Source organism: Silurus aristotelis (assembly GCF_946808225.1).
Source record: "Silurus aristotelis genome assembly, chromosome: 1".
Taxonomy (NCBI): domain Eukaryota; kingdom Metazoa; phylum Chordata; class Actinopteri; order Siluriformes; family Siluridae; genus Silurus; species Silurus aristotelis.
The window spans coordinates 26,137,266-26,161,394 of NC_139574.1; the positions used below are offsets into that span (position 1 = coordinate 26,137,266).

Consider the following 24,129-nt stretch of genomic DNA (forward strand, 5'->3'; position numbering starts at 1 on the left):
TTTAGATGTGAAAACATATTAAATTAACATTGCATAACAATTAGTATATGATAAACATTGATATTGTTACACAGAAACAAATTTTTAAACATTGCCAGTCCACCTCTAACCTGAACTCATACTTAAACCTGGAACCCAGAAGCAACACTTTTGCTGTTCCACCATATGCATGAATGAGGGTACCGGTTTTTAATAAGCTTCCCTAGAGAGAATAAAAGTGATGAGCCTGTTCCTGCAATGTCTTTTGAGGCTGGAGACACCAACATTTGTGGACCTCCTTTCTACAAAACATTTGAATCTAATTTGGGTCTAATCTGCCTCCTTTGTGAGGAAGGGAAAAAAAGGGCAGTTGCAGTCCTCTAACTCTTGCTCCTTCTAAAATAAAACTTTGCAAATAAAACATGTTTTTGAGGGGAAAGATTAGATCAAATGTGCTTGGGTGGTCATTGGTGTACTTGTATATTACCAAAGAGACTCAGTGTGATACACAGAAAGTGCAGCGGCTGCAGATAAAGCTGTGTTTCTCACATTACAGATCAGGGCAGTCGTTCGTCTGCAGACACACAAAAGGCCTATATTTCATCTGCTGCACAGACAGGTCTTCAACTCTGAAGAATGATGGCTTCATTGACTGGCCTGACTCACCTCCTTTGACCTTCTTTTACCACTCCCCTGTCGTACCCCATCTTTTTTTCTCTCTCTGATCTTTTTCCTTTTCTCTTGCTCTCTGATATATATATATATATATATATATATATATATATATATATATATATATATATATATATTGACATAAATAGATAGAACATACAGAATCAAAGGCTGAATGCACAAATCCAAGTCCAAACATATATTGACATTAAGACTTGTATATACTTTTATATGTGTATAATATATACATAATATTTATGGCACATTTTTGACAGAAAAGTAATATCATGGTATGTAAGGGATTGAATATCTTTAAATAAGCATGCTTTTGACACAAGAAAAGCCATGCATGCCTTTTATTAGTATATACATTTTTTATTATATTTTTATATATATTTTATATATTTTTAAATATTAGTATATTTTTTTGTTTTTTTTTTAATAGTTTTTGCTTTTTTTCCTGGTTTCTCTTACCACCTGGGAATATGACTACAGGTAAGAAGGTAAAATTACTACACAGACAAAGAAATAGTTTCAATCATAATTTCACAGGGCAGTGCTCCACCATCATGTGGATTCCTGAGTTCCTACCACTCCTGTGGGTATCAAATTTCTCTCAGTTCTTTTCCTGACCTCTGAGTTGAAGACAACCTTAAAGCCCACAATGTTTACCACCCGCCGTCAACAGCACTTAGGGTTAATCAAACAAACTGCTGGACTGTTTACTGTGTCACATATGCCAAAACAACAAGCTGCAGATTTCCGCTCTCGGAAACGACCAGATCTAAGTCAATGTGTGCAGTTGTTTGGATTTGCGTGTCTATGCATGTGTATGTGTGTGTGTATGTGTGTGTGTGTGTGTGTGTAGAGAGAGAGAGAGAGAGAGAGAGAGAGAGAGAGAGATAAGATGGACAGAGAGTGACTGCATGTCTCCATAGGAATGTGCATGCATGTTTATTTATACATTAGTGTGATTGTTAGAATGGATGTACAAGTACGATTGAACATGTAGAAAAACAGAGGCCTGTTTCCGTGTGCCAGCCCGTTTCCTGAGCACGAGTCCACTCCTGCAAGGAATTAGAACAAGATCAATTGTGCTTATTATATCTAAAGTTTTTCTCTACATACAAGGACCCCTCAAAACCTTACACTAGTCACATGGGACCAAATTCTCAGCTGCATGCAATTATGGTGAAGACTGACTGAATAACAGTTTCCAGATTGCTTCAGAATGGCCTCCAAATTAAGAGAGACAGTTCAGAGCATGGCTGAATTAAATCCATTTCTGGTTTTGTCAGTTCCAGGTAGTTGGTCAGAAAAAGAGCCGCAGGCTACATTTTCAAGGACTTGTGGGGAATAAAACTCACCAAATAGAGACAAATTTTTGCTATGTGACATTGCTACATTTGAAAAAAGAAAAACAAACAAAAAAAAGGTTGCTGCCATCTGTTTCTCATGTCTCTAAGTACACAGACTTAAAGCAATGGTACATGGCTTAAATGTAAATTTTAATTGTTCTAATTCTCTTCAAAATATAAACCTATATGTGCAAAAAAAGACATGTTCCTGTGAAGTAGTTGATCAGAAATGCATTTTATTATGAAGAAATTGTTGGCTGGCTTTAAATGTTTAAAAGGAAGTTTAAACGACATTTTATTCAGTCTAAAAATAGGCAAAGGTAAAAAAAAATAAATTACTAAACATCATACTTTTTCATCAATTTATTTTAAATTAATGTGCATGCATTAAAAATTCTCAGATGTCTTCATGCAATTTTCTATTGCCTGAAGCCAGACTTCTGTAAAATGTAATATCAACTATTGAAAGCACTGGCATATTTGTTTACATACTGCAAAGTATATAACCACAAGACTGACAATGAGATGACAGGATTCATGCTATGATGCTGGATGTAATCAAGGCAAACAAATAGGCCCAATAAAAAAAGCACAAGTTCTGTGACTGGCAGGCAGCTGAGGCCTGTCTCACTCAATTAGTGCACATTCATACAAGAGTGGACTTCGGCTTTGTTTTCTTAAAAAGATGGTCCTGCATTCACTGCTCTGTTAGAAGGAAAAAGCTGCATGTTTTGCTCTGTTCAGTAGTCTTAAATTTCCAACTCTGCTTTTCATTTTTAACTGCTGTTGAGGTTGGATATTTAGCCACAATATTTTAATAAAAAAGTATTTCTATTCAGGCAGATTTGTAAAAAAAAAAAAAAAGTTACAGTTATAGTTATAGTTATAGTATAAATTTCTTTGCCTCTGTAGAGAACACATATTAGATTTTCTACAGTGTATTAATTTTCTTAAAAAGCAGAAAGAAAAAAAATCTTACAGGTGAAACTTTATGTTAAAGTGTGTGAAAAGCAAGTTTAAATAAGGTAAGCATGAATTAAGAGAATAAAACAGATATTGTTCAAATTCCCTTTTTTTAAAATTGTGCTTTATAAACACATAAAGTAAAGTATATGAGTGTACACATGACTAAAGTCAAACTAGCTCTATATATCAGTGTTTTTTTGCTTTGTGCAGCAAATTGCACTCATTGTGCAGGTTTGCTTTTAGATGAAAAATATTAACCTCAATAAATCCACCCAGGGCATGGTGTGTTTCTAAAAAAGAAAACCTTATTAAGTAATAAGTGCTGGTTACATGCCACTAACAGTGTGAAGAAACAATGCTGTATTGTTTTTGATAATATAATAACCATGAAGCTGAAACACAGGCAGAGAAATGAATCAGACTACACATATGAACAGTCTCGTTTTCCTCCAGCATATCTGATCTTCTCGCTTGAAGAAAACGGGATCACTCAGAACAGCTTGTGAGGCCTTGGGGTGACACTGCGAACAGCATTTGGCCCTGGCTGCTTTTAACACACCGATCTAGAGTTCAAAGCTGCACAGCTGTGAGAGAGAGAGGGAGCAGAGAGCTCAGAGGGTCAACAGACTGTGTACGCAGAGCTGGAGCTTTGCAAGGGAGGGGGGAGAAGAGACAGACAGCAGCTGCAGCATGACAGTGAGGCCTAGCAGGACTTCACTCTTCTCTTGTCCACAAAGACATCATGCCATAGTGCTGTCAAGCCTGTCAGTTTGACCTGTTCGTTAACAAAAGCAAGTCCAATCAGAGCCATAATACTCACTGTTATTGACAGGCGCTCTGAGACTGAGTCATATGGCGGACAGTAAACTTGGCTTGGCATTAATTGACTATTCTTAGTGAACTGACTTCTGATTAAGGTGTAGTACAATAATTGGCTTGCTGACCCATTTAATGAGGGAAACTGTTTGAGCACTATCAAAAGGCACAGTGTGTTACTGTGGCTGCAGTTGAGTTCTTTTAAATGCATTTTTGCATTCTGATCAGAAATGGATGCTTCTTTAGCCATGTGGATTTCACACATAGAGTTACCTCATTCAGTTTTTGCTGTGTGTTGCTGTCTACACGTTCCCAATATGAGGGCAGTAAGAGTTCAGCCACTTTCAGAAAGAAGAAGGTGTTGTTTTTCTTGCTGTGGGATGGGAGCTTGCAGCAACCATGGAGTGTTGTGTGTTTATTTGCAGAGGGAAATTGCTGACATTTTGTGGACATTCAACACTTTAAACCAACTAATCCAAATCTCGCCATGGCTGTGAGTGGTCAATCATACTTTCTTTGATGTAAATTTGGTCTGACAATACCAGTGAAGAAATGTATGAATCATTTTATGGTAAACATTGATTTTGGCACTGCGTTGAATGTCAGCTCATTTTTATTTTTTGTCAACATCCCACAAAAAAACAGAGATGAAAGACACCGTTTTGGTGACTGTGGAGAAATGTCCAGTTTAACCAACTGGCCCAGAGGAACATAAAAAAAATAAATAAACACATTTAGTATGACTGTTCCACACAAGTCTGACAGAATGTATACACTAGCACTATATATTTTTGGCATGTTCTCTCCTGATTAAGTCTATGGATAACTAGTAAGTAAAATGAATGGCAGAAAAATTAATAGTACTAATTATATAAAAACCTACATTACTACTACTTACTCTGCTTATCTAATAATAAATACTGTATATAGTACATATATTTATAGTTATAATCATTAATAGGTTAATAGCAGTAACCTTAATAGTAGTACATATGAAGTAAGTTAGTATTTACTACAGCAATTATTTCATATTTATTTTTATCTTTATAATATTAACATTTAACTAGTTGGTGTTAGTTGGTTAATATATTTGAGGAGCTGATGTTATTAATAAGTTTCCACAGTCTCCAAAACATATGTACAACTAATATTGCTTAGCTCATAATAAACAACCAGCCCAATACTTCATTACTGCTCACAGAGTAATTACTCAGTATTCATTAGAAGGTAACAGTATTAACTCACCTCAGTGTGTTAATTTAGCAATAGTGATTTATGCTTAGTCCCTGCATCCTTACCTGAGATTTTGTAGCATTGTAGCAATTGATATTATATTTATATCCGTTCTATTGAAATAAAGGCTTGGAATAATGTTAAACAATTAATATAATGAACACTGATTCAACACAGAAGAGCATCCCAAACCTGCATCATTTCCTTATTTTTTGAAAAAGATATGTCTAAGAAATATATAGGGCTGGTTCCTGATCTTTTTGGACTGCAGAAAATAAGAAGCAGTTCAGTTGTGGATTCATGCATGCAGCCAGTGAGATGTGAGGCCACAGATCTCCCTCATTCCCAGGGTTTATTATTACAAATAAGCACTTCCATCTGCAGCCTGACACTCAGCAAGGCAAAGAGCCAGGGCAGATGTATGCCAGTCTTCAGCTCAATTCCAGCTTGGAGAGCAGTTGTAGCAGCAACTTCACTCCTCAATCCCTCTCTGTATAACCCCAGAGGACGTAAGATGATGTTTGAATTTACATGATTTGGTAATATCATTTCACATTGTATTGAATTTTGCTAACTGTATTATTTGTTTATATTTTTCATTCCCTTATCCTTTCTCCTTCCTCACCCTCTCACTTTCAGTGAGCCCACTCATCGTAGCCTGACCCTAACCTCCCACCCTTGGCCCTTATAGGGAGGGGGAGCTGTCAAAGAGTCCTCCTTCTCCTGATTGTGATTGGCACTCTTTAAAGGAAGCTCTTCAGGCAGAGTGGAGGAGGCTGTGCTACAAAAGATGAGTCGGGTCAAAGCAAACAGCCAGATAGAAGCACGACATGCTCCTCCAGCTTATAATCAAACATGCAGAAGACCAGATGACAGGGTGAAGAGAATTGACAGCAACTTTGTAGAAAACATGTCTACATATATTTCAGTTTACTACAACATAGGGGGTTTTAAAACACAGAATGCTTACAAGTTTAATTCTTTTCTTTATGAATTACTCCCAAAAAATAGACCTGAAAAACAGCATAGCAAAAGATTTCTGCCTACTATAGTATTTTGAAGTACACTGTTGATTCTTTAACAATGTGGGCATTTTGAGAAGTATTTGAATATAGGTTTGGATTGATGCTATGGACAAAAAAAAGTACATTTATGCTAAAGAACTTTATTTTCTTTAATTTAAATTTTAACTATATAGAAATTAAACTATGTCTTTTGTCGTAGTCACATTGCCCAGTCTCAAGACATATAGCAATTTTCTAAAACAGTTCAGACAACTTGTAGGTGTGCCACTGAGGTGGGTCAAGCTCTCCTATAGGCCTGCCAACTGCCTTTCCACACCTCCACCCACACATCCCACTCTCCCCTGTGACTTTCCTCTCCTTTTTTCTCCACGCCTCTGTTTTTTCCTCTCCCTGTTCCAGCAGGGCTGACAGCTCCAAACAAAACAGGAGCAGTGAGCTGACTGACACGTTGCACTAGTGAAAGGAAAGCATTTAACACGCCTGACTCTCCACTCTGTCCACACACACACATGCAAGGAGAGAGAGAGAGAGAGAGAGAGAGAGAGAGAGAAAGAGAGAGAGAGAGAGAGAGAGAGAGAGAGAGAGAGAGAGAGAGAGAGAGAGAGGGAGGAAACAAAATGCTGCTGAATGGAATGGAGGAATTGGGGCGGGGGGGGGGGGGGAACGTGCACCTTGAGATGAGAAAAGCAAGAAAAGGGCTGAGAAAAAAGAGGAAAAAGAATCATTTCAGGTTCAAAGGCAGCTTATTCTCCCGCCTGCACCCTGTCACTCATTGTGAGGCGGCTTGGCCCGGAGGATAGCGCTCCATTCTCATTGGTGTCATTCACCCGCCTGTCAGCTTGATGTCAGCTCCAATGGACTTCGTGTTGTGCTACGGAAACTTCCTGCCATGGGATCAACACCTGTTGAAGTGAAAGAGCAGTCACAGTTTCCCACTAGTGTGTTTTTCCCCCGAAATACTACTTTTTTCCAAACACAAATACACACACAGCCACTCACAGAAAATATGTTAATTTTGGATATTAACTGGTCGCTTCAGAAACACTTTGCTTGCACTGCTAATGAAAGAAATATTAATCTGAATTGGATGTTTTTTCACATACAAATTCCTTTTTTTTTTTTTTTTTAGGATAAAAATTTACATGCAAAAACATCTCAATTTTTTTAAGGCAGAAGTATATGTTATAGTACAACTTTGAGAAATATATCATACTGAATAAAGAATTCATCTATGTTCAAACCACCAAGGTTTGGAAAAAGTCACAAGGGATTTTAATTTATTTATCTACCAATGCAAAACCAGAAAAGAGAAAATCTTCCACTTGCTGTTTATATATTTAGACATATTAGTCTGAGATATTTTTTTCTCAACTGCAAACAAATGTAATAATTTAGCTAATACAGATGTTTCTACGGATCTAAACATTTCACTGGAATTTATCATCTCAGATCGTTAAAACTGATACTACTTTATTTGTTTTTACTTGGTATGTGGTATGTGCTACTGATAATGATTCCCTGGGATTTGAATGTCGGATCTATTTTATTGCTGTAAAGAAGAAGGTTAGCATAACATTAGGTACATACACAAAGTATGCAGATCTGCTAATTCATTTATTCTGTCTCATTTGTTTGTTCATTCATTTATCCTGAGTAACAAGTCATGCTTGCTAGGCATGGAAGCCTATTCCTGGGTTTCTCACAGTTAGAGCAGATCTGAATCTGACTTTACTTGCAAAAACACTCCTTGCACTACTCTTCATTACACTACATTGTGTTATTGCACTTAACGGAAAAAAAAGCCCCTACAATCTTTCTTCTTATATATCTGACCTCTACAATGTGAACCACATGAGCTGTCATGCAGCAGAATGCCACAGGTGATGTGAAGATTAATGTGCACACTGACCACAGCCTTCTGCTCAGGTGCTTTTAGGGAGCCCATTAGGCTGCATATCCCCTCGGGCAAGACTTTAAATAATGCAGTCTATGCAGGAGCAGATCCTGATGCAAGCTCTGGTTTCCTCTCAGAGAATATCCTGGAGTCACGGGTCAATACCTAGTCCTGCTCAACTGTGTTGCACAGCACTTATAATGACCACAGACATTACGGCTTCAGAAGAGGAGTAGGTTTACAGCACATAATCAGGAGGAGGGGGCTTTTGAAGGCTTACCGGAAAAGACTGAAAAGGAAAAGATAATTGTTGCCCCCTATTTTTCTTTTTTTCAATGTCTCCCTGCTTGTCTGTCTCTGCCGATCTACCACTTTCTCCCGATACTACTGCATGCTGAACACACAGCATTCTCTCTTAATTAGAGTGAGTGAGAGGTTTGTGTGTGGCCTGCAGGGGGGAAATAAGTGGGGTTCTGTGCTGAATGTGATCCCTGTCAGACACAGGATGTCTGCACACTCTCTCACAGTCACTGATCCCCCACCCCCTTTAAACATTCATTTTCCATAAACACACATGGACACACTCAACATAACCCTACTGCCTCTTTATAACTAACACTGCATATCTGCATTAACTGCACTGTTAAAGTACTAATCCCTATTGGTCAAAAAGTAAGAGAAAAAATGAAGGTGGGTCTATGATATGAGAGAGAGAGTGAGAGAGTGAGAGAGCGAGCGAGAGAGAGAGAGAGAGAGAGAGAGAGAGAGAGAGAGAGAGAGAGAGAGAGAGAGAGAGAGAGAGATTCCCACCCAATTTGCTATGCATTAAATGCTTAAATGCTTGTTCCTTCAAGTATGTAGAGGCACCAACAGTCTACTACTGTGACCAGAAAAGCCTTTATCAGAGAGGAGCAACACCAACAGATCTTTCTTTGTTGATATTTTCACACACATCTAGACACATTCACGTCTCTGTATTGAGCAAGAGGCCCTTCCACTCAAGAACGCTAAACACCCCTCTTTACACACACACACACACACACACACACACACACACACACACACACACACACACACACACACACACACACACACATATTTGTGTTCTCAATAGTAAAATGTTTGTTCATTTATGTAAAAAAAAAATTATTTTTAAATATTAATTGATAAATACACAAAAAGCAATTATTAAAAAAAAGGGTCTCAAACCATTTGCACATTGAACCCATTGTTGGAAAGTTTAAAAGTTTACCCATTCATCTAAAAAACATTTCTTATTTTGTCGACAGAATTTATTTTCCTGTTATCTGTCTAAACACCTTTCTGATAGAAATACTGTCATAATAAGTGTTTGTAAAAATGACAATTACACAGTAATATGTAAAAGACCAATGAACTGTAATAAAATAAACAAGTTAAAAATATTTCACATTAATAATTATTAAAAACACATAGCCTAGAGTAAGAAAATAAAAAAAAAATGTCTGGTAAGTTTTACTAATTATTTATTTGGTGTATTATGCAATATGATGTTGTATGTTGTTGTTTGTTTCATATTTGCTATTATAAGCAAACAAATTTTGTTTATAGGCCTACATAACCAATACACAGAAAACCAATAATTCATTTTTTTTTTATAATTTACGGTGATCCTAAATAAACATTTTCTAAATATTATTCTCTTATAATTCTCAATTTTTCTCATTTATTTCTTATTTTATCTGCACACATAGTACTTGCACACTTACTACAAATAGTAAGTATTTATATAGTATAGTATAGTACAAGTTCATTCAGGTACAGCAGAGCTAAAATAGTGAACTTGTAATTAGGACTTCATTTCACTTGTATCATAGTTGGTAGATTAATTCATTCTGCAATTTGGTTAATGTGTTGACAAAAACAATTTGAAATGAAAATGTAATTTTAGATGTTCAGTTTATGATTTAAGTAAAATGCATCAGTAACATTTCTAAACTACATTTTCTAACAAAAATTGTAATGCATAAAAGGTTAAGCAAGAAGATATCATATTGTATAATACACCACATGATGCTATAATGGAAATCATGGGATGAATAGAGAGATCCATCTATATTACCAAAATGGAATTTTGATTATTTCGAAAATAGACAACTAAAAAAAGTAATTTTACTCATTGTCTACACTATTTAGGATACCTTAAAAACTTTACATTACGGCAGGTTAAAGGATTTTCAGGGTTGAGTCACCATTTAGATTGTAGTCAGGCTCAAGACTTGTTTTATATTGAACAGAATGAAATAAACTGTAGAGCACTGAGTTACAGAAGAAGTTCTTTGAAAGCTGATTCGGTGGTCTTTCTTCACTTACTACCTCGGCCTTTCTCCAGGATGTCAGTTCCAATCTGAACCCATCCTCTGTTCTCCAACCCAAATCATCTCCTGCACCACAGATTGTTCGAATATGAACTCATAAATCTGATACTCTGTTAGGTTTGGGGCTTGACAGAGGTGCTGAGAGTTAGGTGATGAGGGGGCCCAGGCGCCCGCCCAGTATGCAGTGTCATGTTCACCGAACAATCAGCCGTGTCGATGCAGCAGGGTAAACAACAGAGGCTGTCAGCTGGTGTCAGGTTCGGCCTTTTCAAAGCAAAGAGTGCAAAATGACAGATGACTGCCCTAAGTGTGGCTGACACACCGCTGATAATGACGATTTGAGTGCTGATATGGAAAACTAAAGTGAGATGTGTTATAGATATATTCTATCAAAAAACACACAGAGCTGACGGTTATTACAAATACACTACTGTGAAGGGTATGAGACGCTCAAACCGAAAGCAGCAGATTTCATTGATTCAGGTGAAATTTTTACAACAAAACAATCCTAATATAAATTATCAACTGCAATGTGCAAGCTTGTAAAGAAATGTAAAGACTTTACAGACATTCTGTAGAATCTGTTTCATACTGAACCGATTTTATTATTGGTTTTTTTTGGGGTTTTTTTTTATGAAACCTAAACAAGACACAGACTCAGAAATGTTAAATAGTAGATGGCTTAAACAAGTACTTTTGATCAATTTCATCACTCATGACTGAAGATAATTTTTTTTTTTTTTGTCTATAAATAATTTACATTAAATTATGCATTAACGACAATTCTGTAATGTATTGGTTTATAGATATGATATATCAATATTTAAAGTGTGCTTAAAATTTCAAAACCAAAAGATAATTGTGCTTCAGTTATTCACTTAATGGAAAAATAGGTTCTGGTTGCAATATCAGTTCCTGGTCACTAATCTTAATTACGTGACAGCAAACAGCTGCAATGTGTAATTTAAGATTATTTATTGATTGGGGCTTCCATTAGTATTTAACCTTGGAACATTGAAGGCCTGATAATAATTTGTGTATTTCTGTTAAGCTCTTCTTCTATGCATTCAGTACTATTTCAACTGCAGCTAAATGTTATAAGTGAAGTATAGAAGTATATATATATATATATATATATATATATATATATATATATATATATATATATATATATATATATATATATATATATATATATATACTTCACTTAACATAAACCAGGAATAATAATTTTATACTGTTGTAAATTATGGTTAAAAGTTTATCTTTTAAAGAAACACAGAAGTGAGTTACAAATATATTCCATACCTGGGAAATCTACGCATTGAGCGTTGTTATTTAGGGAGTCTATTACATGATTTGACAGTAATCAAATAACTCAATTCATAAGCAAGTTAATACATAACTCTGTGGAAGTATACTAAACATGACTTATGTGTTTCTGGCTGGAACAGGAGAATGTACTGTATGAGTTCTTAACCACCTTCAAAAATTCCTCACTGTAAATCAGTTGACCCTTTCAGAAACCTCTCCATGAATTAAGTGTGCCTGCAACATTCTCATTAAATAAACTCCAGCTAATCTGGCCAGGGTTCATGGGGTTGACACACTGAAAAAACAACATGTCTGACACAACCGGCATGAGCGCGTCCGTAACTTGAGCTAGGCTGAAATAGCGTGCCAGGATCCAGGAACGCAATGCAGAGAAAAAGCCCAGTCACAGCCGACCAACAGCTCACAGATCAGCTCTCTGGACCCCCATCGTGTTGGCCAGGCATGCACAGTGGGGTTCTTCCATCTGGACACATTTCTAGCCTGACAGGGGCCATGGCTGCAGTAAAGAGCACGTTCACCCACGGCATGTTCCAAAACTGCCACTCCGCACTAGATATAAAGCAGACTAAGGAAAGGGACTGCAAAAAGCAGGGTTTTGACACAGAAACACAGGAGCACTTACACACCGCAACCCATCTGTCAGCCATTATGCACACAGCCCTCAGGCTGACAAGCCCTGTTATAGCTCATAGGAACAATAAGAGTAGGTTTATTTAAAAAAAAAAAAAGAAAGAAAAAGAGAGAGAGAGAGAGAGAGAGAGAGAGAGAGAGAGAGAGAGAGAGAGAGAGAGAGAGAGAAAGAGAGAGAGAGAGAGAGAGAGAAAGAGAGAGAGAGAGAGAGAGAGAGAAAGAGAGAGAGAGCGAGAGAAAGAGAGAGAGAGAGAGAGAGAGAGAGAGAGAGAGAGAGAGAGAGAGAGAGAGAGAGCTCTGTTGCACAAATGGCACAGTGAAGCCATGCATATTATGTGTGTAAAAGCTATTTTGGACAAATAATGGTGTCATGAAAAACTAGTTATAAAAATTCATTATTTTTCAGCTCTTTGTGCAAATACACAGCTTAGAGAATTTCGATACACAAAATTTACTACAACTAAAAAAGTAAAAATAAACTAGCAAACAGCAGCACTACTTCTAAAAAGAAGAGTTAACCCTTTATACTATATAATATATATATATATATATATATATATATATATATATATATATATATATATATATATATATATATATATATATATATAAATTGCTATGATCAGAAGCAAATTTATCCATAATGGAAACAGTAACCGTGATTATAAACTTTTTACCTTCTCTGTGGAGTTTAGCTATCATAAATAAGGCAGGATGAAAAGTGACTCCACTTTTGAATGGCCTGTAAATCAGTGTGTGACTGCATGAGGATGTTAAAGTGTCCTGTTAACCCCATGCAAATTTCTGCATGTTTTTTTGGTTGGTTGGTTGGTTGGTTGGTTGGTTTTTACATGTTTTAGGTAAAGCCTTATAGACATTATTCCAAACTTAAATTAGTCACTCTGTTGTGAAGACAGGAATTTGTTGTATTTTATTTCTTTTGTAAGAAAATTCATTCATGGTTTTGAATTTGCATCATGGCTGAAATCAATGGAGGCAATAAATGAAAAGGTAAATGTACCATTTAATATGCAGTAAAAGTTTATGATGGTTAATTTTTACTAGTACTGCAGTGTAACTCCCTCTCTGGCTCAGTGCTTGTAGCTGGAAGAAGCAAAGCAATTGAGAAAGGTCTGCAAGATACACCTTAAACATCTTACTTCTTTAATGTGTTTTAAGTTTTTAAGGTGTAACTGAGAAAGTTCGTTAAAAGAGATTAGTTTTAATCATGTAAATTTAAAAAAGTAACCCTGTATCACAAACCACTTTTTTTTTATAACGCAAGTTGCGATTGGTTGAACAAGTAAACCAATCAGGTTCAGCATTCTCTCTGATTGGATAGTGTGAGAGTGTCAGTTATGTTCCAAAAGGGGAGGTACAGAAATGTACTGCCCACTAGCGGTTCCTCTGAGGAGGAGCATCTCAGGAAGAGGAGATTCATATACTTGAAAAATTAATATGTCCTTATATAAAGCATAGCAGTTATTTTTCACTTGTTTAATAAATAAAATTACCAATGGTGCTGCTGACAAAATATTTATTTATTTATTTTGCTTTTTTTGTATCAAGTTTTGCTTTAGAATCGAGGCTCGATTTCTTTGAATACTAATATCACTTTTGCTACTTCGTGGTGCAAAATAGGCTAATGACTCGTCTACGTCTACGTATGGAAATGGCTGTGAAATGGCTGTGTCATGCGTTAAAGTGTTAAAAAAATACACAAGAAAAAAAAACATATGTGCAATACATTTAACTTTACGTAAGAAATTTAGCCAATTGATCACCTGTAAAATTATTGTATCTGTATTAGCTTCTACAGGTTACGTTTTTATTGTACGGTTTCACAAGTTGCTTATTTCCGATGGCTTTAAATAATTCTCTCGAGGTTGCTGTAAGAGACTTGCGACACATTACTTATTACAGCTGATCAATAGTTCCCCCAAGTGGCCATCTACTGGTACTGCAAGTCTGATGATTTTGTAAATATAGAGTAAGTTTATTTATATAGTTTGGACATGTGCAGAGGAGGGACATGGGGTATATCGGTAGAAGAATGTTGAGGATGGAGCCACCATGAAGGAGAAAAGGAGAAAGACCAAGGAAGAGATTTATGGATGTGGTGAGGGAAGACATGCTGCAGGTAGTTGGTTTGAAAGAGGCAGATGTAAAGGACAGGGGTATGGAGACGAATGATCCGCTGTGGCGACCCCTAATGATAGAAGCTGAAAGAAGAATAAGAGGATTAAGTTTGTTTATGGTTCAAAGTAAAAATAAAAAAAAAAATCAGGTTTTGTCGTCCTCATTGCCAGTTCATACCAGAACATTAATACTTCAGCTGGATTGATATAATCTCCTTTTTTCGTTTTCTCCCATTAGAGGTCGCCACTGCGGGTCATCCTTCTCCATACCCCTCTGACCTGTACATCTGGATCTTTCACCCCAACCACATCTGTCTTCCTTCACCACATCTGTCTTCCTTCACCACATCCATAAACCTGCTCTTTGGCTTTTTTTTTACACACACACACACACACACACACACACACACACACACACACACACACACACACACACACACACAAATACATATATATATATATATATATATATATATATATATATATATATATATATATATATATATATATATATATATATATGTGTGTGTGTGTGTGTGTGTGTGTGTGTGTGTGTGTAAAAAAAACTTGTGGACCAATCACAGATCATTTACAGTATAAGCTGTTACACACCAATTTACACACACACACACACACACACACACACACACACAAATACATATATATATATATATATATATATATATATATATATATATATATATATATATATATATATATATATATATATATATATATGTGTGTGTGTGTGTGTGTAAATTGGTGTGTAACAGCTTATACTGTAAATGATCTGTGATTGGTCCACAAGTAGGTTTCTCTCTCTCTCTCTCTCTCTCTCTCTCTCGCTCTCTCTCGCTCTCTCTCTCCCCGCTTCCTCCTTCTTCACTTCCGGTGCGTCTGCTTCACTGCCATTTTTTATTTAACTCTTTCATGTAAAGTTTGTAAACACAACAAAGCTCCTACAGGATCTGATGATCACCTTCGCCCAAAGCACATCACACGTATGATCGCTAGCAGTGATTACAAACGAGAATCGGTTGAGGACGAGTGCGGGACTGGAATCTGTACTGGGATCTGTACTGGGAGAAGCCTGTAACATTATCAGGTAGGCAGTTCACACTTACAACATCCTTCTTCTGTGGTCATGCTTCATCTATGAAACTGACTTTCATGTTGCTGAAATGTTCTAAATCTAACGCACACTTCATTCACCCAGAAGACAACGTCATTAATAACATTTGTCTAGACACCCGGATAATGACAATATAACAATCATAACTGCCGTGCAAGCGTTTTATTTTAATTTCTAATTAGTGTCACCGCTTAGTCATAATGCATTTCGTTAAGGAGTCGACTCTTTAAACCGACTCCTAAGGTTTTCTATTTCCGGCTAAATAGCGCAGTTTATTCAAGTCACAACCTCCAGTGAAACATCAGCATGTGCAGTTTTAATGTAAAGATGTTATTTCACAGGACATATTATAATATTTAATAATGATAAATGTGTGTGTAAGTGCGGTGTTTTATGGGGACGTGAAAATCAGGTGTACATTAATCTTTTTTTTTTTTAATCCATTATTTTTGCCCAAAATATTTAGTTTTTGGTTATTTGTTCTCTAAACGTTTGACAGCAGACCACTGTTAGTTGTCCTTTTTTTCTAGCAAAGTTTTCTTGTTCCCGTTTCTTAAAATATAACATAGATCCAATCAAACCTTTTAAACAGTTTAAAACATTCGGTATCTTTTTATAATACAACAATCTGCACTAGTAATGTATTGAATCATCATCGTCAATAGAGCCCAATAATAAGAGAAACCTGTGTAGCCTACTGAATTTGCATGTGCAAAATTGTAGCACCTTTTTTCCTTTATATTTATTTTGTTTAAACGCAACGTAAATTAGACTGTAATGTGACACAAGATAAACAAGGATTTTACAGACTACTTGAAATGACCTTTAGGTGAAAACCAGAAACTTTCTTATTAAAAAAGAGACCAAGGGTCTTTTATAGGTTAAATAAATCCGAATCGCGAAGAAGCCGGAAGTCCGGTTTGCAATGCTGTTGCAGCCTCTAGGAATTTAAGCGCATGCGCAAAAGTAAACAAATTGTGAAGCATCACCAGCTGAAAGATTGCAAAATCCTCGATGTTGCAAATTTAAAAGCTATATGTTGAAATGATTGGAATCACAAGTAAATTTATAATTTTTCTCATCATTAACAATCAAGATTAGTATTACAAACAATGATAAACTGCTATTTAATGTTTTGATCCTAACTCATACACAACAACAATGGCCTTATGCAGGAACATGGTTGTGTAGCCCACATTGGGGGTTATGTATGGGTCCAATGTCTGGCTGGGTCTGATATGAGGTGGGTTGCCCATGTGCCCAAAGTGGACAAGAGTCCAGTGTGTCATAGGTAGCATTCTAAAAATTCCCCCATTCAGTTGGCTTGCACACTGAAAATACAGACCTAAAATTTTAGAACATACGGTAGTGTTCACGTTACATTGCAGCCAAGTACCTGATGTTGAAGTCTTATTGTAGCATTCACTAAGCACATTGCCTGATTGTTATAGCGACAAAACAGGTCTGTGTTCTTTATTGGCTAAATGGCCACATGTGTTCATGTGTCTCAGGAAAACATGAGAAAAAAGCAGAATGTGAAAAACAGGAAAGCAGAAGAGACAACAGTTGTACAGGAGTTTGCTGTGGAAAAAATAATTCATCGAAGAGTCAACGATGGAAAAGTGGAATACTACCTGAAGTGGAAAGGCTTTACGGAGTGAGTGTCTGGAAATGTCTGGGAGGGTTGCTATATATGTATACAGCATTGTTTTGTTTTGTTTGTTTAGTGTTTTTTGTTCTGTTTCAAAGGGTTAATCCAGGAGCTTTGCTACAGATTAAAATGTTTAACTGATTGGATCATTTAAATATTATTCAGATATTTATATATTTTAATATTTACAAACCTCTGAAATCCACCAATTATATTTCTACCCCATTTCATCTTAATCAGACTCTCAATTATTAAAATCAGCTCAGGAAAAGTACTCTTTCACTTGTTGTTTCCTTACACCTCAAGACATAATGCAAATGTTAAGCTCCTTCTTCTACTTTATCTTCCTAGTGCTGAAAACACTTGGGAGCCAGAAGACAATCTGGACTGCCCAGAGCTGATTGAAGAGTTTCTTAGAAACTTAGATGTCTCAGGTGAGACAGAAAGAACAGACATTTTCCCTGTGGATTCTATTATTCAGCCCAAAGAAGAACAGACAGAGCTGGATGCTAATCTTGTAAGTGTAGGTAATTTTATACCATATTTGCCAGCTTATAAAATAATATGAATAAAAAAAAATACACACTCATTAAAAAAAACATTGAAACAATTTATTTCCAGTAATCCTTTTTAAGCACTAGTGATATGCTGAAATTATTGTAATGTACACATAGCAGACTTCACCTTATGTCTTGTAATTACTGTCGTATATTTGCTTGTGACTACAAGCAACATCAGCAGCACTCTGAAAGAGAGCAGACAGAGTGTGAGACTGGGGAATCTGCAGACCACAACACTGAGACTACCAACAACCACCCTCGTATCCAAGAACCAGAACGCATCATTGGCTCCACCGACCGGCAAGGAGAGCTCATGTTCCTCATCAAATGGCACGGTTCCTCTCATGTTACTTTTGGTTTTTGTTTACAGATTAGGACATCAAGTTCCATGTTTATTTACATTTTGCTATTTAGAAGATAAAGATCTTAAACAATTGTGCCATTTCAGGAAAGACACAGATGATGTGGCACTGCTGTCGGCCAGGGAGGCCAGTGTAAGATGGCCCAAGATGGTTATTGGTTTCTATGAGGATAAACTGAGCTGGCATGAGGAAGAGGAACAGTGACAATGAACTGAAAAGCACATGGCAGCTTTTGAAGATTCCTCTCCACCATTTCCACTGGGTTTTCATGTCTGTGAAAAGTCTTGTTGTGAAAGTGTGTAAATTCCCAGACACTGTGAAACATGTCAAAGCACACTGAACTGCACTGTATAGAGTGATGTCTTGTAACAAGTATAATAAATTATCTAGATTATAGAATAAATGGTTGGATAATTGGTGCTGTATTTGAACTGTAGATCTAAGTACAAAGTGTTACCTAATTGCTTTAATGTTTAGCCAGTTTGACTCAACTTTAAGAGACCTATTGGGGCAACATAATGTACTAATGAAAACTTTAATATTAGGAGTAATGACTGTAACTGTTGGTCTCTGTGTAACTGTTTTAGCACTTCTACTGTGATTAAGACCAGTGATCTGTGAAATTTGTAGTTTTGTTCATTTGCACAAAGAAATACAAATGTAGCATTTTAAGACCATTTATTTTCTTTAAAAGCAGTGTGATATTTTATTACATCTGCACCAGCACAGTGCATTGTTGAGAAATGTAGTTTGTCCTTACTAGTTTTTTCTCTTTATTGTTCATTAGTGTGCTTTAATGAGGAGCGAGAAAGTTGGGGGTTAATAAATGTCCGAAATTCAGAATGTCTTGTTTCTTTTTCCATACACTATTGTTGCCACATTTCTTTGATAATGTGTATATCAGGCTTGATTGCCACAAATGGAAAGTATTCAAAAGTTTTTGTTGTTTTCTGTTTGACCTCCATTTAATCTTAACATCGGTATTAGCGATTATAACCGAGGATTCTGAATCTCACAGATCAAAAGAGAGAAGTGCGTTTTTTTGCCCAAATGGAAAAACTAGTTCTCAGCATCATGAGTAATTCCAGAATTGCTACAAGTTTTAAAAAGTTCCCTATAATTTGACAACTTCCCATTTTCTCTCTGACATTTTGTTGTACTTAAAGCATTGTCTGCTTGTCATCTTTATAGTCCCATGCAGGAAATAATCAGTGTGTGGGTCCGGGATCCTCGCATTCAAAAGGAGGATTTCTGGCATGCATATATGGATTATGAAATTTGCATACATGTAAGTGTTATAACTAACTGACTAACTATAGAATTTGATTTAGGATGTGTGTGATTCCAGTAAATCTGTCTCTCTTGGTGCTCATAGACGAACAGCTTGGCCTTTAATAAGAAGAATTCTTGTGTACGAAGGAGGTACAGCGAGTTTGTATGGTTGAGGCAGAAGCTGCAGAAGAATGCCTTGCTTGTGTATGTATTCTTTAATACATGTATATAACATTGATATACTTTATATAAAATTATATTACTATCTATGAGTTCATTTGTATTACAATTTACCCTTAATTTATAATCCTATTTTTACCATTTAACATATTTACTAAACATGTACTATTAATGACATGACATAGCCAAAAGTATGTGGATGCCTGACCATCATGTACATATTGCTTTTCCCCAAACTGTTGCCACAAAGCAGGAATGAAGCAATTCTGTTTCTTATGTGGTGTAGCATTACACCATTCAAAAACATGTTTCAGCAGGACATTACGTCTGTGCAACAGGGTCCATAAAGGCATTGTTTGCCAACATTCTTGTGGAAAAACCTGAATGACCTGCATTTGGAACAAGGACTGCACACCAGCTGTTTCTATCAAAATTCAGTACCAATTCTCCTATGCCAAAATGGGCACAGACCCCCACAGCCATAATCTAAAATCTAGTAGAATTGCCTCAAAACAGTGGTGTGGGAAACAGAATCCGAAAGCGCACTGACTCTGTGGTTTTAGTATGGTATGTTCACAAAGAACATATGGGTCAGGCATCCACAAGTATCTGACCTTATAGACTATCTAAGTATTTTACTCCTGCAGAAAATGTATGAAATATTTGCTTTAAATACTAAGTGTATAATATTGTAAAGATTAATTTAACTGTGGTGTGACATTTAGAGTGAATCTACCTGAGCTTCCCCCCAAAAACCCCTTCTTCAGCCTCAACAATGCCAGTCAGATTAGTGCTCGCATGGAAGGACTAAGGCACTTCCTGGAAGAGTAAGTCTCTTGCAAGTACAGCGCTCAAGTATAATTTTTATGCCTATGCCAAATCCAAATGTGACTGCAAGGTAGTTTGTCCAAATCATTGTGTTGCAAGTCAAGTTCGAACACATCATTTGAAGGGTTTAAAGTCTTGTTCCTGTGTGTTTCTTTAGGATTGTTCGCAACCCAGTGTTGCTGTCTGATAGCTGTCTGCACCTCTTTCTGCAATCTCAACTCAGCATAAGGAAGATTAAGGACTGTGCTGAGGGCAGGAGCCACTATACTGTCACTGAGGCAATTCAGAACTCGGGTTCCCAGACACAACGTTTTGGCTCTGTAAAGAACTTAGAGGAAAGAGAAACTGACTCAGATTGATTGGATTTTGTCATATTTATTTTGCTCATACAGCGTGATGAATCTCTGTAAAAACATTTAATCATAGTGTATTTGTTGCAGGATCCAAAATTTAAGCCAATTTAGGTTAAAGCTAAAATGGGATAAATGCGCATGTAAAAGTGTAACTGCTAACTGATTCATCGAAGCTGGTCCTTCTCTTTCCTTTTTGTGCTGTGAATATGTACTATATATATAATATTTATCTTTATTAGTTAATAATAAAGCCTCATTGGACTGAATTTGTGGGAAAACATTCAGCGTGTGGTCTCTGAAATGTTTTAATGTTTGAACCACAGATGGGTCTTGAGAGTTTTATAGGATGAATTTACTGTGCACTTGCAAACTATCCTTAACTGTCTCTTCACAAGCCAACTGAAAGGATGTTTTAAGAGTGCCTACTGAGGGATGAATTTTAGCTTTTGTGTAGATTGTTGTTATTTTAAGTGTCTTCCTAATGCAGAGAGACTCCCAATACAAATCTTTCTAATTGGTGAATGTGTAAAACGGTTTAAAATGCTGTGTGCTTATGGTCAGCAGGTGGCGCTTCTGCTATATTTATTTGCTAAAAATGCTGCTACACTACAGAGCTGTCTAGTCTTTACTGTAGTCTTCTATTAACGTGCAGGTCTGCGTGTAATGGAATTTAATATACGTTTTGTGAAGGTCACTTTGATATGTTTGACCAGTTTTTTCACTACAGATCATAGAACTAAAAATAAGAGTAGAACAAAGTAAGAAAAATAAATACAAAATGTAAAACCTGCTTTTATATATAAAAAACCTGTCTTTTATTTATAAAATAACCTATCCAAACCAATCCCAGTTTGCTTTCTCTTTCCCTTCTCCATCTTACAAGACTCAGATAGAAGAAAAAAAAAAAGATGAGGCCCTTATGTCCTCTTTCCCGCCCCAATGTTTTGCTCCTGTCTTTCTCTGTTAAAGAATTATGCATTATGTTCAGGTTTAGTCAACAGGTTGAGATATTCCTCTAATCGCCTGCTCCCTGAACATCATTCCCACACCCGGGCATTCCCATAAGGACCGTGTCAGCTGCCTGCCACTGGCTCACTAACAATGGAGTGTGTCTTAATAAGCTCCCCATGCAGTCAGCTGCCTCTTAGTAAGGCTGACAGGCCTGGGACCATAGAGCTCCCACTGGAGTGCCATAGGACGTGCACACACATACAAACCTGAATTGTATGCGCAGCCCTTGCTACAGTGTGAGTGGCTCACCACACTGACAGGTGTGTTGGGTAATGTCATTAAGCCGTCATTCTGTCCACCTACCACGCTGAAACACTCTGGGCCGACTTCTTCATGAGCTGGTTCTTCAGCAACCCAGATGGAGCAGGTGACATTTTAAACGTACTGCAATGTCAACAACATTTTATTTCTGGTCTACTGTTTAGTGCAAATGTTCACCACACTGGTAAAGGGAAGGAACAACTAAACAAACAAGCTACCCACTATGGATAACGTTCAAGGAACACTTGACCATTGCACTAATTTGTGGGCTTTCCCCAAACTGCTGACAAATTATTGGAAACACACAATTTATATAATGTCCTTCTATGCTGTATCATTGCAATTTTCCATTTAGTGGACCTACAAAACCCAAACGGGTTTCAGCATGACATTATAACCCTGTGCACAAACTAAGGGATGGGATGTTTTACAAGCACATCTTGGTGTGATGGCTAGGTGTCCACAAACATTTGGTCATATAGTGTTTTTGGTATTTTCTTAGGAATGTTAGTACATGAATGTGCTTATAATTTTGACTATTAATACAGAAAAGATGTATTGAATGACCCGGGCTCCAGTCATTATACATTAAGTTATACATGAAAATATTCCATATTGCAAATAAATCAACTGCGTAAATATTTCTACAAATATTCATAAATAGTTTCCTTTACTTCATGAACCTTTATTTTGAACTGAAATTGGGCCAGTATTAAAACACAAAATATGAAGAACACTGTAAACAAGTTTTGCAGTGTCAAACTCTGTGAATTGAACTGGAACAACTGATGATTCTTCTCATTTTTATTATTATATGTTTGTTCATCAGTGTGCTTAGTACATAGACTTACTTTTGTAATTGCTTTGCTTATTATTTTAACCAGGTAATAATCTGTATTTAAATTTTGATCTTATCTACTACACTGTGCATTAAAGCTTCCTATATGCAGGGCTGCAGCAGAGGCTGCACTACTCTAATGTAACATGCCATAAGCTGTAACATGTCTGACACATTTGCTACATTAATTAGTTTATTGTGCCATCCTGTTGTGACAGTGATATTCATTATAAATTCATAATGAGAAGAAACAAAGGGCTCCCAGCTCAATGACAGACAGGTAAAGGCACCTCTAGCCCTTCTGCTTTCACTATGGACTAGAAGGGCAGGGGCGAGCGCACAAAATGGGAAATGGGAGGACTCTCTACTGAAGCTGTCTTATTAATCCTCTCAGGGTCTGTCGGCTTGCTCATAAAAAGAATGTGTGTGTGCATGTGTGTATACAGTGCTTACATTACCCCTCCCGTCCTGTTCACACACTGTAGTAATGAAGCTGTCATGGCTGCCACAGTGTGGATGTGGCTGATATTCAAATAGGAAAGCCATCACCTGCTCATGACAGAATAGTCCAATTAAAGGCAGAGGGCAGAGGCCAGGGCCAATCAAAGGTACGCCTCCTGTACCTTCACCAAGAGGCACAAACACAGTATAGTGGTTTGGTGTTCACTGCGGACATACGCGATCATCTATGGCCAGCTTTAACAGCAGGAATGGTCTTGTGCTGTGTCGAATGTACAGACACTACTGCTAACTAAGGATTTTTGTAAATGCCTTAAATTTGAAGTACACATCCCTTGTATATGAACATATAAACATGTGACAATTAAAATTGCAAAAATTTCTTCTTCACCTGGGAACATAGACATAATGTATGTATTGTATTATAAAGATGTTAGAAAGAGTTACCAGTTCAGTAGAAACTTAGGAAGCACAGTAACTCACTTAATCTAAACATAGTATCACATTTCAAAGGACAGTGAAGAACTACTGACTCTGTAAATGTTACTTTGTTTGCTTGAAAAGACTAGAAAGCAATAACCACCTTAGCTGTAAATGCCAATCAGCTGCCATGACAATGGTAAAAATCCTCCATATTAAGGCCCACTAAATGCCATAGCCAGGCATTAAAGAACGAATGCTTCATATTTGTCTCATTTAAAAAAAAAGAGAGAGATTGTAAAAGGACGAAAATATGAATGGAAATTATATATTAGTGCTGAATGAGCAGAATGTTTCTGAAACAGAAGCTACAGAAGGAGAGAAAGGAAAGGAACGGCT

At 36.7% G+C, this 24,129-nt stretch overlaps 2 protein-coding genes across 5 annotated transcripts; both read left to right on the plus strand.

The window, feature by feature from the left end:
* Positions 1–15,303: 15,303 nt before the first annotated feature.
* Positions 15,304–18,951, plus strand: cbx3b (chromobox homolog 3b). 4 transcript variants are annotated; one of them, XM_083556885.1, is made up of 5 exons: positions 15,304–15,508; positions 17,047–17,192; positions 17,538–17,703; positions 17,916–18,076; positions 18,195–18,951. In XM_083556885.1, exons 2-5 carry the CDS (start codon positions 17,053–17,055, stop codon positions 18,310–18,312), a joined length of 585 nt encoding a protein of 194 aa, XP_083413011.1. In that variant the 5' UTR covers positions 15,304–15,508; positions 17,047–17,052; the 3' UTR covers positions 18,313–18,951. The 4 variants fall into 4 exon arrangements, with proteins under 4 accessions (XP_083413011.1, XP_083413009.1, XP_083413008.1 ...); XM_083556883.1 differs by having other exon boundaries at positions 15,311–15,508; positions 17,538–17,709; XM_083556882.1 differs by having other exon boundaries at positions 15,311–15,508; positions 17,538–17,709; positions 17,916–18,081; positions 18,200–18,331.
* snx10b (sorting nexin 10b) lies at positions 18,951–21,529 on the plus strand. The gene is made up of 4 exons (XM_083556928.1): positions 18,951–19,396; positions 19,484–19,584; positions 20,286–20,387; positions 20,546–21,529. The coding sequence occupies exons 1-4, from the start codon at positions 19,304–19,306 to the stop codon at positions 20,745–20,747; spliced, it is 498 nt and encodes a 165-aa protein (XP_083413054.1). The 5' UTR covers positions 18,951–19,303; the 3' UTR covers positions 20,748–21,529.
* The last annotated feature ends 2,600 nt before the right edge of the window (positions 21,530–24,129 follow it).